The sequence below is a fragment of the Sebastes fasciatus genome, chromosome 19, assembly GCF_043250625.1.
Source record: "Sebastes fasciatus isolate fSebFas1 chromosome 19, fSebFas1.pri, whole genome shotgun sequence".
NCBI lineage: Eukaryota > Metazoa > Chordata > Actinopteri > Perciformes > Sebastidae > Sebastes > Sebastes fasciatus.
In genome coordinates this window covers 25,067,654-25,083,093 of record NC_133813.1, presented here as the reverse complement: position 1 = coordinate 25,083,093, position 15,440 = coordinate 25,067,654, and the positions used below count along the sequence as shown (strand labels likewise).

Sequence of the window (15,440 nt, the reverse complement as noted above, 5' to 3'; positions counted from 1 at the left end):
CCACCTATTTTTATGAGCATTTTCAATTTGTAAATAATAATAAAAAAAAAACCTGAGTGGAAATGCTGGAAATTCCCCACCCCAAAATTTGAAATATCACAAAAGAGTTTTCACTCTTGACTGAATTGGAAAAGTTGGTTTGTCGATTAAACCAAAGTGTAACTTACTGGGACACTTGAACAGAACAGAACCATCATTACTGTCATTAGTGACACCTGTGATTTTCCTACTATGACAAGTCCAATTCATGGTGCCTTCAGATGGGGTCGTGTTTACCGTGTTCATGAGAAGAGTCCATGTGAACGCCCCCCCTCTTGAGGTATGCACAACCTCGTAAGTGGAGTTCACGACTTGTGACGTGTTTGTTGACGTTGTCAGAAATGGCGGAGGCCTTGGATATCAATTTTTCGGTGCATAACAAGTGAATAAATTGTAATTTTAGTCGTATATTGTTTCCCTTCGTGATTGTATAATAGGTCTGAGGAAAATGTTGATATTCCCAACGGCCTCCTCTGTTGTTATGCCTTTGCTTTTACTGCAGTAGTTTACCCGCTTGCTAGCTTGCTAAATTGTTAGCCTCTGTGGCTTCTAGACGCCGACAGTAACGTTAATATTGCCGTTGCTGAGCAGCGGTGTTCTCACATCTTAACCACTTTTATGCCGAGCATATTGTGTACACGACTTCCCATGTTGTAAATACAAAGTCACGAGTTTCATTTGAAGGCACCAGTACACCTACAGACTTATTAGCATAAGTGAAAACACCTGTGTGAGCGTGACAGGTCTTAAATAAAAGCATGTTAATGACTTAATTGTTGTAGACTCAAATGAGCTGTTGTAAAATCCAGTGGGTTTAACACTTTTATGTAACTGAATCAGGTCTGTAATATGTATTTGTCTCTGTTTAGCATTTTTTTTTTGTGTTAACTGTATCCGAACTATAACAGTATTGTTTTTAACTATTGTACAGATCTGGGATTTCCTCACATGACAGATAAGCCTGTAATTTAAAGGAATCTAACAAAACATTTGTGGCAACAATGATAGGATATTACTAATATAGATGACCGGTGTTCTGTTGGAAACAGTTTGATGCCAAATTAAACTGTTATGACTCATGAAGTGTTTTCTCATAATTCATGTCCTTTGCGGTAAAACCCTGGTTATTGTATCCACCCTTTGTCTAAAAAGCCTAATATTAGTCCACTTTGGAAAGAAAAACTATTTGCCATATGAGAATTTATTCAGTGAAAACCAGAGAAATTATCATTATTTTCATCCGTCGTCAATATCATTCTGTGTGGATCAATTTTAGCCATTAAAGGCACAGTTTGGATTTGGAATATAATATTAATAAGTATGTTTTCTTCTGAAAATACAAACTGTTGTGTTTTTGTTACCTTAGAATGTGCCGTTTAAATCTACATACGGAGCGGGTCCTCTTCACAGAGTCCGCCATGTTTCTACAGTGGCCCAGAACGAACAAACCACAGACTGGCTCTAGACAGGGCCATTCGCGTTTTCACATTTTCGTGTCAGCCACCGTAGTTATAGACACGCTTGGCTGCAACCTCACCGCTGGATGTCGCCACATTGTACTTTTAATATTAAATACCTGACTTTTTTTTTTTTTATTTGTTAAATAGCATATTAACTATGGTGGGACTCTCTCTTTAAGGGAATAGTTGGACATTGTAGATGAGAAGATCGATACCACTTATCATTTAACTCTTGGCAAGAAAGCGAATAAGCATATTCCTCAATATGTTGAACTATCCCTTTAAATTAACTTAGAATGCATTATAAAGACAGCACTTTGTGTGTTGCCCAATGGGACACAAAGAAGGGTTAAATAGCATTTTGTTAAGGTATATTAATGTTTACAGTTTTCTTTTTAGCAATATCTCTCTGAGACCTGGAGAGACAGGTAATGTTAGGCTACTGTAGACAGTATTTCTGTGAAAATAAAAAGCAAAGCTGCTTAGGGCTGCACAATTAATCAAAATTGTATCGAAATCGCAATGTGGCATTCAAATCGCAGGAGGTACACTATTTGTTAACTGAGTTGAGATTTACACCTATTTTACTAGAATGTGTGTTGAGCAGATAAGACAATGCTGTCAGGGACAGGGGCAGCAGCACATAGTAGGAAAAGAGCAAAAAAGACCGGTGGGGGTGGTGGTGGGGGTGGTGGTGGGGGTGGTGGTGGGGGGGGTGGTGGGAGGGGTCGACACTAAAGTAACAGTGCACCGCCCAGCCAGCACAAAGTTTGGAAAGTCCTCACATCGTTACATTGTTACATCGGCCACATCCTCCTACCAGTGGATTATAAAACCTCGACTACTTTATTCAACAAAGACACCCTAAATAAAAAGGTAGGTTTTGTGATTCATAACTTTGTTGGTATTTTACTCCCTTGTTAGTCGAGAGGACATCAACTAACTAGGCATCATGCTCTCTCCTTTAAACCCCCGACCACTCCGTTTAATGACTGTTTATGAAATGACTCAATTGGTCATTTCACCAGTTAAGCCTATTTTATTTATTAGTAAAGTACACTTTTATAAGTCCTGTTGCTAGTTAGAGACATGTTTCTGTTGCAGTAAGAAGTACAGGAAACAACGTGCTATTAGGCTCCACTTTTGCCTCTATTTCCACCAGTATGAGTTTATTAGTGGACTCAGTTGCCTGTTTCACTAGTTTAGCCTCTTTTATTTACTTGTAAAGTCCACTTTTACAAGTCCTGTTGTTAGTTAGAGACATGTTTCTGTTACTAGTTAAAGACATGTTTCTATTGCTAGTTAGAGACATGTTTCTGTTGCTAGTTAGAGACATGTTTCTGTTGCTAGTTAGAGAGACATGTTTCTGTTACTAGTTAAAGACATGTTTCTGTTGCTAGTTAGAGACATGTTTCTGTTGCTAGTTAGAGACATGTTTCTGTTGCTAGTTAGAGACATGTTTCTGTTGCTAGTTAGAGACATGTTTCTGTTGCTAGTTAGAGACATGTTTCTGTTGCTAGTTAGAGAGACATGTTTCTGTTACTAGTTAAAGACATGTTTCTGTTGCTAGTTAGAGACATGTTTCTGTTGCTAGTTAGAGACATGTTTCTGTTGCTAGTTAGAGACATGTTTCTGTTACTAGTTAAAGACATGTTTCTGTTGCTAGTTAGAGACATGTTTCTGTTGCTAGTTAGAGACATGTTTCTGTTGCTAGTTAGAGACATGTTTCTGTTGCTAGTTAGAGACATGTTTCTGTTGCTAGTTAGAGACATGTTTCTGTTGCTAGTTAGAGAGACATGTTTCTGTTACTAGTTAAAGACATGTTTCTGTTGCTAGTTAGAGACATGTTTCTGTTGCTAGTTAGAGACATGTTTCTGTTGCTAGTTAGAGACATGTTTCTGTTACTAGTTAAAGACATGTTTCTGTTGCTAGTTAGAGACATGTTTCTGTTGCTAGTTAGAGAGACATGTTTCTGTTGCTAGTTAGAGACATGTTTCTGTTGCTAGTTAGAGAGACATGTTCCTGTTGCTAGTTATAGAGACATGTTTCTTTTGCTAGTTATAGAGACATGTTTCTGTTGCTAGTTAGAGACATGATTCTGTTGCTAGTTAGAGACATGTTTCTGTTTCTGGTTAGAAACATGTTCCTGTTTCTAGTTAGACATGTTTCTGTTGCTAGTTAGACATGTTCCTGTTGCTAGTTATAGAGACATGTTCCTGTTGCTAGTTATAGAGACATGTTTCTGTTGCTAGTTAGAGAGACATGTTTCTGTTGCTAGTTAGAGACATGTTTCTGTTGCTAGTTAGAGACATGTTTCTGTTGCTAGTTAGAGAGACATGTTTCTGTTGCTAGTTAGAGACATGTTCCTGTTGCTAGTTAGAGACATGTTTCTGTTGCTAGTTAGAGAGACATGTTTCTGTTGCTAGTTAGAGACATGTTTCTGTTGCTAGTTATAGAGACATGTTCCTGTTGCTAGTTAGAGACATGTTTCTGTTGCTAGTTAGAGAGACACGTTTCTGTTGCTAGTTAGAGACATGTTTCTGTTGCTAGTTAGAGACATGTCTCTGTTGTTAGTTAGAGACATGTTTCTGTTGCTAGTTAGAGACATGTTTCTATTGCTAGTTAGAGACATGTCTCTGTTGCTAGTTAGAGACATGTTTCTGTTGCTAGTTAGAGACATGTTTCTGCTGCTAGTTAGAGACATGTTTCTGTTGCTAGTTAGAGAGACATGTTTCTGTTGCTAGTTAGAGACATGTTCCTGTTGCTAGTTAGAGAGACATGTTTCTGTTGCTAGTTAGAGAGACATGTTTCTGTTGCTAGTTAGAGACATGTTTCTGTTGCTAGTTAGAGAGACATGTTTCTGTTGCTAGTTAGAGACATGTTCCTGTTGCTAGTTAGAGAGACATGTTTCTGTTGCTAGTTAGAGACATGTTTCTGTTGCTAGTTAGAGATATGTTTCTGTTGCTGGTTAGAGACATGTTTCTGTTGCTAGTTAGAGAGACATGTTCCTGTTGCTAGTTATAGAGACATGTTTCTGTTGCTAGTTAGAGAGACATGTTTCTGTTGCTAGTTAGAGACATGTTTCTGTTGCTAATTAGAGACATGTTTCTGTTGCTAGTTAGAGACATGTTTCTGTTGCTAGTTAGAGACATGTTTCTGTTGCTAGTTAGAGACACGTTTCTGTTGCTAGTTAGAGACACGTTTCTGTTGCTAGTTAGAGACATGTCTCTGTTGCTAGTTAGAGACATGTTTCTGTTGCTAGTTAGAGACATGTTTCTATTGCTAGTTAGAGACATGTCTCTATTGCTAGTTAGAGACATGTTTCTGTTGCTAGTTAGAGACATGTTTCTGCTGCTAGTTAGAGACATGTTTCTGTTGCTAGTTAGAGACATGTTTCTGCTGCTAGTTAGAGACATGTTTCTGTTGCTAGTTAGAGAGACATGTTTCTGTTGCTAGTTAGAGACATGTTTCTGTTGCTAGTTAGAGACATGTTTCTGTTGCTAGTTAGAGAGACATGTTTCTGTTGCTAGTTAGAGACATGTTTCTGTTGCTAGTTAGAGAGACATGTTCCTGTTGCTAGTTAGAGACATGTTTCTGTTGCTAGTTAGAGAGACACGTTTCTGTTGCTAGTTAGAGACATGTTTCTGTTGCTAGTTAGAGAGACATGTTTCTGTTGCTAGTTAGAGACATGTTTCTGTTGCTAGTTAGAGACATGTTTCTGTTGCTAGTTAGAGACATGTTTCTGTTGCTAGTTAGAGACACGTTTCTGTTGCTAGTTAGAGACATGTTTCTGTTGCTAGTTAGAGACATGTCTCTGTTGCTAGTTAGAGACATGTTTCTGTTGCTAGTTAGAGAGACATGTTTCTGTTGCCAGTTAGAGACATGTTCCTGTTGCTAGTTAGAGAGACATGTTTCTGTTGCTAGTTAGAGAGACATGTTTCTGTTGCTAGTTAGAGACATGTTCCTGTTGCTAGTTAGAGACATGTTTCTGTTGCTAGTTAGAGATATGTTTCTGTTGCTAGTTAGAGACATGTTTCTGTTGCTAGTTATAGAGACATGTTCCTGTTGCTAGTTAGAGACATGTTTCTGGTGCTAGTTAGAGACATGTTTCTGTTGCTGGTTAGAGACATGTTTCTGGTGCTAGTTAGAGACATGTTTCTGTTGCTAGTTAGAGACATGTTTCTGTTGCTAGTTAGAGACATGTCTCTGTTGTTAGTTAGAGACACGTTTCTGTTGCTAGTTAGAGAGACATGTTTCTGTTGCTAGTTAGAGACATGTTTCTGTTGCTAGTTAGAGACATGTTTCTGTTGCTAGTTAGAGACATGTTTCTGTTGCTAGTTAGAGACACGTTTCTGTTGCTAGTTAGAGACACGTTTCTGTTGCTAGTTAGAGACACGTTTCTGTTGCTAGTTAGAGACATGTTTCTGTTGCTAGTTAGAGACATGTCTCTGTTGTTAGTTAGAGACATGTTTCTGTTGCTAGTTAGAGACATGTCTCTGTTGCTAGTTAGAGACATGTTTCTGTTGCTAGTTAGAGACATGTTTCTATTGCTAGTTAGAGACACGTTTCTGTTGCTAGTTAGAGACATGTTTCTGTTGCTAGTTAGAGACATGTCTCTGTTGCTAGTTAGAGACATGTTTCTGTTGCTAGTTAGAGAGACATGTTTCTGTTGCTAGTTAGAGACATGTTCCTGTTGCTAGTTAGAGAGACATGTTTCTGTTGCTAGTTAGAGACATGTTTCTGTTGCTAGTTAGAGAGACATGTTCCTGTTGCTAGTTAGAGACATGTCTCTGTTGCTAGTTAGAGACATGTTTCTGTTGCTAGTTAGAGATATGTTTCTGTTGCTAGTTAGAGACATGTTTCTGTTGCTAGTTAGAGAGACATGTTCCTGTTGCTAGTTAGAGACATGTTTCTGGTGCTGGTTAGAGATATGTTTCTGGTGCTAGTTAGAGACATGTTTCTGCTGCTAGTTAGAGACATGTTTCTGCTGCTAGTTAAGAGACATGTCTCTGTTGCTAGTTAGAAGTGCAGAGAAACAACATGCCTGTTTTCCTTGTGGAAGTGAACAAACAGTTTACACAGGCTCTTCCTTTCCCTCTATATGAATCGTATAACAAGAGCAGCCTCCTTCTTATCTGATCTCGGCATTGTGATATTATTTAAAGAAAGCGAACCAGTAGTGCTTCCTGAAACAGTGAGTGACCAGCAGATAACCCCTGGGTTCAGACCCTCATTGTGCACCAGGAAGGCCGACAGAAATATTGTGGGATTGTCTCAGGAGGGAAAATCCTGTCATCCCACTGGAGGAATTTAAGACATTTAAGCAACATTTCCCCTTCACTGTCAGTGATGAATAGGTTGTGTAAATGTAACCAGTGACTTCTATTATTTTGTTGCATGGCATTTAGCCAGATATCTTCTCATATATTTTGAGGACGTGGTATTTTGAGAGTGAGATTGGCGGTTGGTCACATCCTTATCGACCATCTCATCTCCTCATGGCTTCTTTTTTTCTTGACCTTTTGTCCTTTTATTTCAAGGCTGGAATTGTCTGCTCTCCTGCTGCCACAGTCACTTTTGCTCCGCCACCAGACGAGGAGGACACTTCAACCTCTGCCCGAGCATCTCCAACCCCCCCAGAGACTCCTCTTCCACAAACTTTAAACTGACCAGAGATGGAGGGTCACGTGGCGCGGTTTGCCCTTCTGCTATGCATCACTGTTGCAGCTTCTGGTAAGTGCACCAGCTGGTATTCAGTATTTCGATCTTATGTGACTGGGTTTCATGCAAAAACATGTGTATAGCGGTGCCTTCAAATGGGGTCGTGTTAACCACGTTCACGAGAAGAGTGCATATGAACGCCCCCCTTCTTGTGGCATTCACAACCTTGACAAGTGCAAAGTTTCTGAAAGCTCCGAGTTCACGAGTTGTGACGTGTTTGTTGATGTTGTCAGAAATGACGGAGGCCATGTAAGTTAATTTTTCCGTGCATAATAGGTGAATATGTTGTAATTTTAGTTGTATGATGTCGTAGTTTAATTATATGTCTGAAGAAAATGTTGATATTCCCAGCAGCCTCATCTTTTTCCTCTGTCATTATGACTTTGCATTTACTGCATTATGTTACCCACTTGCTAGCTTTCTAAATTGTGATTCTCTGTGGCTTCTAGACGCCGACAGTAACGTTATGGTGCCTTCAAATGAAACTCGTGAGCTTGTGTTTACCACATGGGAAGTTGTCTACACGATATGCTTGGCGTTCATGTGGTTAAGACGTGAGAACATAACGGCTAAGCAACGGCAATAGAAGTCGTCATCTAGAAGCTACAGAGGCTAACAGAAGGCTAAAATTACAATATATTCACTTATTATGCATTGAAAAATAAACTTCCACGGCCTCCACCATTTCTGACAACGTCAACAAACATGTCACAAGTCGTGAACTCTGAGCTTTCAGAAACTTTCCACTTACAAGGACGCGAATGCCACAAGAGGTCAAGAGTTCATATGGACTCCTCGTGGACACGGTAAACATGACCCCATTTGAAGGCACCATTAATATTGCTATTGCTTAGCAGCCGTGTTCTCGGTGTTCTCACGATTTAACCACTTGGAACGCCGAGCATATCGTGTACAAGACTTCCCATGTTGTAAAACACGAGCTCACAAGTTTTATTTGAAGGCACCATAACCTTCGACAACAGGCCGCTGGATTTAGTGACCTTTGAGCCTCCAGGGTGTATTTCTGTTAACCTAAAGTTCAAAGGCAGACATGAATCTGTGTTCTGACATCATTTTATTCTGAACAGTTTGGTGTTTTTTTGCTTGCACGCTAAATCAGGTTTTTACTACCGAGTCTTTTGGCTTGAATGATGGTGTATCCTTACAACAACTCAGAGATGATATAGTATACAATGTTTTGATAGAGTGGGGGGATAAATATGATGACACAAGAGATGAATTCAAAGCCTATGCAACTCCACACCATATTCAGACTATTGAACCACTGAGTCATCTTGGGAAGCAATTTGTTTGTGCAGGTTTTAGTGACAAAGAATAGTTTATTGAAAGACAGCCCTGGCACAAGAAACAAGAAAAAAACATGTGGGGGCGCTTATAAATTTTCTATGATCCTCCTCTTTTGGCCTCCCTCTAACACTCCCTCCACCGGTTTGCCTGTGGCTGGCCGTATCAAATCCAAACATGTAATCCCTACAAGGTGGCAAAGGGATCTGACACCCTCCCTGTGCCCTCAGGCCATAATCCAGCCTCGCACTCTTACCGGCGCTCTGCTCTGCTGCTGCTTCAGGGTGTTTGGGTCTCACTCCCCTGCAGCAGTCTGGCAGTTTGGGGTGGTCACATGGCTTTCAATTAATAAAACAATGCAAATTAATGCATTTAATTATTATTACCTTTTTGTTGCAAATATCTTCAATAGAATGTTCCAAATCTACTCATCAGATTTTATAATATAAATATAAAAAGAAAAATTAGACATTAGAGGACGTCATCTTGGGCTTTGGGAAACACTGATCGACATTTTTCAACATTTTCTGACATTTTATAGACCAAACAACTAATCGATTAATCGAGAAAATAATAAATAATCGTTAGTTGCAGGCTTAATTTTACAATATTTTACATGTATTGTCGCATTTAGATAAAAGTTAATAAATAAAAACAACAACAAAAAAACAAAAGTAATAGCCAACAAAATAAAGTAACATCCATCCATCCATTATCTGTAACCGCTTATCCTATTCAGGGTCGCGGGGGGTCTAGAGAGCCGATCCTAGCTGACATTGGGCGAAGGCGGGGTACACCCTGGACAGGTTGCCAGCCCATCACAGGGCTATAAAGTAACATGCATGTATAAGTTGTTTACTGGTAAATAGACACGCTGGCATGAAAATTAATCAATCGAGAAAATAATTGACAATGAAAATAATAAGTTTCAGCCCTACTTGAGTGTATAAAATACAATTTCCCTCACACTCTAAACGCCATAAACGAAAGCACACAATGAACCGTGTTGTCATGAAATACAGTTTTAACACAAACTGTCAACAAAATAAGGTTGTCCGCTTTTATTTTCCAATGATGCACTTGAAGGTGAAACAAAACACTTCAGTGCCAAATAACCTCTCTCGCACTCTGTGTCTACAAACATAGACCAGAAACTGGCGTCTCCAACTTGCTTTTTTAAATAAGGCAAATTGGCCCTGGCAGGCATGCATCACTGTTAAGATCGTGTGCCAGAAAAACAAGCCTGTTCGCTGAATCTCTGCCTTCTAGTGCTGACCTACTGTATGACAAATCACAATATTGCCACGAGTGCTAAACACCCCCTCGGCAGGGGTGCTGGTGGCAGGGATACAGAGGTATTTTTTGGCCAACTGGCAGACCTGCGGAGAGTTGACCTCGTGTAGCTTCCACCGCGGGGGACCGGTCTCGCTGTCTGCTGGTGGGAGTCTGCGCGGAGCTGTTTAGCTCAGCCTTAATTGCCTCTGTGACACATAGTCCTGAATTCGCCATCATTTTCTTTCTTTCTTGAAAGAGGATCTAAGGATTTCTCTTCTTATTATTTTTTTTCCCGGCTACAGCAGCTTTAGGAGACGACCCAGAGGGAGCCGTGACACTGATCTCAGACAGCAGGCTACTCTGACCTTGTGTACCCAAATGTTGTTAGTCAAAACATTGGTGTGACATGTATGAATTCATCTATCTCGGGCATTGTTTTATTCATCATTATATAGTCCAGTATTGTCATATTAATCTGTCATTTTCTCTGACGTTGTCTCCTGGGCTTAGCACTGTGTTGCTGTTGTTGAACAAATGAAGCACAAACACGAGGTGTGACTCACTAAGGCCGTGCAAAAATCAAATTTGCACGTTCCCAGACTGAGTAAGGCGCTGCAAAAATAAAGCAGCACCTATATTATTCACCGGGATTCTGAGTCTGTTTGTTTAATAGCATCTTCGGCTGCCAGCTGCAAGTCACTGTGGGAGCCGACGCGATGTGAAAGTTCCTCAAAAGAAGAAGTAAACACAGAAAAAGTAAAAGTAAATCAAAAATAGCCTGCAGCCTGCGACAAATCCCACGACGCTCTCGGCCAGTTGAAGGCAACGCCGGAGTGTGTCTTAACTCGAGCTCAGGTTTTTTGCTTTAGCTTTGTTTACCCTGTCAGCTCCTGGATATCAGGCTTATTAAATCATGTTGTGATGTCTAAAGCATGGTAGCTGTTGCTACACACAGTTTAAGTAACCCAAACACTTCTTGGCCATATCTGCTGTGTATCTAGAGATATCCTAGATACATAATATATACTCTATGTAAATATGATCGATACATAACCTTGCCAAGTGACCCGGTAAAGCCAGAGGTCTATGTCTGAGACTCATACACTCCTACTCCTGAAACTGGAAACTTAAATCGAGCACGCTGCTGGCCTGCGTTCTGTTGTCATGCATTTATTTATCTTTTGGACAGATGCAGTATGATGACTGGAGCTGCTCCATTATAGCAAAAATCACAGTTATTTTGGTCAATATTGAGATCACGATTATTTAACACGATTACTCACAGACTTTGGACACATCATGCATTTAGAAAGAACATTTTGTAGCCTACGTTTTAAAGTGAAACGCATCAATCTGGTGCAATTTGAGAGCAAAATTAAGAGGCTAGATCGATGAACTTGTGCTCCGGTAAACACTTTAATCATGAACACATTGGTTGTATAGATATTAGGGCTGTCAATTGATTCAAATATTATTCGCATTTAATCACAAATTAATTGCAAATGTTTTAGATTTTCTGTTCAAAATGTACCTTAAAGGGAGATTTGTCAAGTATTTAATTCTCTTATCATCATGGGAGTGGGCAAATATGCTTGCTTTATGCAAATGTATGTATATATTTATTATTGGAAATCAATTAACAACACAAAACAATGACAGATATTGTTCAGAAACCCTCACAGGTACTGCATTTAGCATAAAACAATATGCTCCAATCATAACATGGCAAACTGCAGCCCAACAGGCAACAACAGCTGTCAGTGTGTCAGTGTGCTGACTTGACTATGACTTGCCTCAAACTGCATGTGATTATCATAAAGTGGGCAAGTTTCTGGACAATATTTGTCATTGCTCTGTGTTGTTAATTGATTTACAATAATACAAATATACATACATTTGCGTAAAGTAAGCATATTTACCCACTCCCATGTTGATAAGAGTAATAAATACTTGACGAATCTCGTTTTAAGGTACAGTTTTGAACAGAAAAAAATATATGTGATTCATTTGAATTGATTGACAGCCCTATAAATTGTTGCATCATTTCAAATGTTCCCACTGGGGAACATTGTTGAGTTGTTTTAATACCAAACGATGGAAATATCAGTACTCTTGCAGCCCTAGATCTATATATCTTCCAAATAATCTGACCAATTTTGCAAAATGTAAAGATTATACTTGATGGAAATTACTGCAGATTCAACTCATTGTCTGTCTGCCAATCTAAGACCAAAGGCAAAAGAACCCCAGACACATTTCTTAATTTCACGCTGGAGTTCGACACAAGATCCTGTTTTCATCAGCTCTGTATTATATCTAAAGTCACCCACTGCCTCATCTCTTTCAAGCCAAGAAAATGTCATCCGTGCTTTCACCTTATACACCTCGATTATTAGAATTCCCTATATGCTGGGATCAGTCAGTCAGGCCTCTCTTTCTTGTCTCCAGCTCATCCATAATCTCTGGACAGGCTTCTGTCAGGCTCCAATAAAACAGACAACATCACACTGGTCTTAGTTTCACTACGCTGCCTCCCTGTGAGGTTAATTGTGTTTAAAATGTAGCTGTTTGTTTTGAAGGCCTTACATGGTCCAACCTACGGGTTTATCTCTGAGCGCCTGTGCTACTGCGATTCGTCTAAATCCCTTTAGTCGTTTAACTGGGCTATTTGTTTGTGCCAAGACCACACAGGCGCTGATATCTTTGCAATAGTGGAATTAATTCTTCTGCTATGTTTGCTCCTTCCCTTTTTAATAAAACATGTTAAAGATTTACCTTTTCTCTCAAGCTATTAACTATATTGCCTGTTTTTATTTTTCTTACTCGCTTGTTAATCTTATTTATTTCAGTCAGCTTGTGCACTGCTACTTGCAACAATTTCTTGCAGCTGTGTTGTTGAAAGGCATCTAATGAATGCATTTCATTTGGCGCCTTTCCTTACGGATGTGATATAACATCTGCCTCAGACAGGGCAATGTATATAATTTACTTCTGAATACAGTTTGACTCACCTCTTAGAGGGTTACTGCGACGATTTAGTATTTCTCATCCATAAAGTTGGGGGGACAGATTTAAAAAGAGAGGTCAAAATTGGAGCAGCAGAGGCCGAGATATTCAGAGTTTTAGTTTGTTGAGTTTTAGTGTATTGTTAGAATTTTGCATAATTTAACTCAATAGTGTCTTTTATCAGACCGTCTCTGCCTTGCAGACACTCATACAAACCGTACACCCTCAGTTTGTAACACAGGCATTCTGTTATAAATTTGTTGTCTCCAAATTTCCAGCTGAAAATAACCCTGATGACTAGGTGTTGGGAATCACCAGAGGCCCCACGATACAATATTATCACGATAGTTAAGTCACTATACGATCTTATTGCGATTTTAAACATTTAGCGATACATTGCGATTTATTACCTTTTTTCAACTAGAAATGATCCAGTTTATCGACATCTATTTTATCTAATAAGATACAGTTTTCACTCCGTTCATCTCAGAGTTTTCATAGGGATGCACCGATCCAACTATTTCAGTCTCGATACCAGGGCTTTGGGTCAATCGGCCAATACCGAGTACCGATCCGATACCAGTGTTTAATTAATAAGCTGTATGCCTCACTGTGTGGAAGTGACAGGGATCATTCTTGTATGTGTAAGGCAACATCAGGCTTGACCTAAACATTGCTCTCCTATCTTTGTAAAACAAAATGTGACCAATAAATACAGTACATAGATATAAGTTTTATTTAATTGTTCTTTAGTATTAAAATAATAAATCACGCATCAACAACTTGGTAAGGAATTACAATTCAACTGTAAACCCTTTTAATGCACCAACAATTACATTATGTAATATATATAGTATATAAACATAAAACTGAATTGATCGGCCCCATTGTCATCAATATCCAATCCAGCTATTTGAGTCAGTATCATCCTGATATCTGATCCAGTATCGGTATCGGGGCATCCCTAAGTTTTCATTCACATATCTTGAGATCAGAGGTCAAGGGACCTCTTTGAAAATGGCCATGCCAGTTTTTCCTCGCCAAAATTTAGCGTCACTTTGGAGCGTTATTTAGCTGTCTTCTCGACAAGCTAGTATAACATGGTTGACACCAATGGATTCCTTAGGTTTTCTAATTTCATATACCAGTATCTACACTCTAGCTGTAAGACTGAGCCCGCTACAACATCTGAAACACAGAATAGCGGCCGGGCAGTCGGATTGTTAACAGGTTACTATGCTGTATCAATTTATTTTTTCCCCACCCCAACTGATGACATAATCAGGGTTATTAGCTCCAGAGACACAGAAGACATTATATATACAATTGTTGTCACAGGCTAATCAGTACTCCCCCATGATTAGTAAACTGATCATCATGTGTGAAGTCGGCCCCTTAAAGGCTTATAAATAAATTTGAGCACATATTATGTATTTTCCTATCCAGCATTGCTCGGCTGATTGGTCTTTAAAGGACGTCCTCAGATTCTGTCTGCCTAGCTGCTTATTACATGGGTGTTAGTTGTATAGGACCTCCTTCGGAGAAGATTTAAATTTTTTATTTCCAGACCACTTTATAATTCCAAGCACAAGAAGCGCTACCACTTAAGCCGGCTGAAGCAGTCGTACACATAAACAATTATCTTTGCGTCCCACTGAAGTCTTTGTATTTAGTGATTTTTATCCACTGTGCGCCCGGCGTTTCCTGGCGGGGAAGTGGCGTTGAATATTCCCCTTTCTGTAACAACTTTCCCAGTGGGAGCCAGGCATCGTGATGTTAACTGCCAGACCTCCTGCTGCATTTTGCTGCCTACCCCAGAGTCTCCCTCCACGGGTTGGAGGAAAAGCACAAAAGTGATTAGCGAGCCGCTGGAGAAAGGAGGGAGGGCCGTCTGAAAATGAATCCTAAAGAGGGAAAAGGGAGCGAGACAGACAGACAGACGAACCGAGATAACAGAATTCATAGAGACTGATTCATGGAGACAGTAAGGAAGTGGGGGGGTCAAATTTATGTGACTGTCAAAGAGCAGATAAGTGGTTCAGAGGGAAGATGTGTAAATAGGGGATTAGAAACACAGCAGAGATAGGAAAAAAAGGACTAGACAGAGATAAAGACTGGGAGATAGGGAGACCCAGTTAAATGATAAGTTAGAAAAAGTGAAAATAAAAGAGTAATTAGACAAAAAGATATAGAGAAATACCCAGGGTGTCAGGAATTTAAAAATAAAACAAGAAATGAAAAGAGATGTTTCTCTGAATGCATGCTGTAGTAGAATAAGCTGAAAGCAAAAAAAAGAAAAAAACTTCATGTTAAAAATGGCGTTGAGAGTCAAAACAGTCCACTTCCCCTGTTTTACTGTGGTGAGCCAGCTTTGCCTGCAGTCAGACTGGGTGGCAGGGAGACGCGACCACTTGTCGCTGCCTCAGACCGATTTCAATCTCCTTCTATGTTATGCCCCTCCCAAATAACAATCCATTGCTGACTGCCTCGCTTTTCCTCTGTTTGAGAATGCAGTGTGTGTGAGAGAGCCTCACTAACGCTAGGTTCCTCTCCGCTGTTTGTTCCCACATGACTTTCGCCAGCTAACACTTGACTGTTTATCGAGATGGTTCTAACATGCAGTGTGGCACATAA

The 15,440-nt window shown here is 39.7% G+C and overlaps 1 protein-coding gene across 1 annotated transcript in view; it reads left to right on the top strand.

The window, feature by feature from the left end:
• Window positions 1-7,039: 7,039 nt before the first annotated feature.
• The window catches only part of eng (endoglin), a 61,303-nt gene continuing 52,902 nt past the window's right edge, over window positions 7,040-15,440 (top strand). Inside the window, exon 1 of the mRNA XM_074618523.1 lies at window positions 7,040-7,232. Within this exon, the coding sequence (XP_074474624.1) occupies window positions 7,175-7,232 (58 nt within the window). The 5' untranslated portion in view covers window positions 7,040-7,174. The remainder of the gene's footprint in view (window positions 7,233-15,440) is intronic.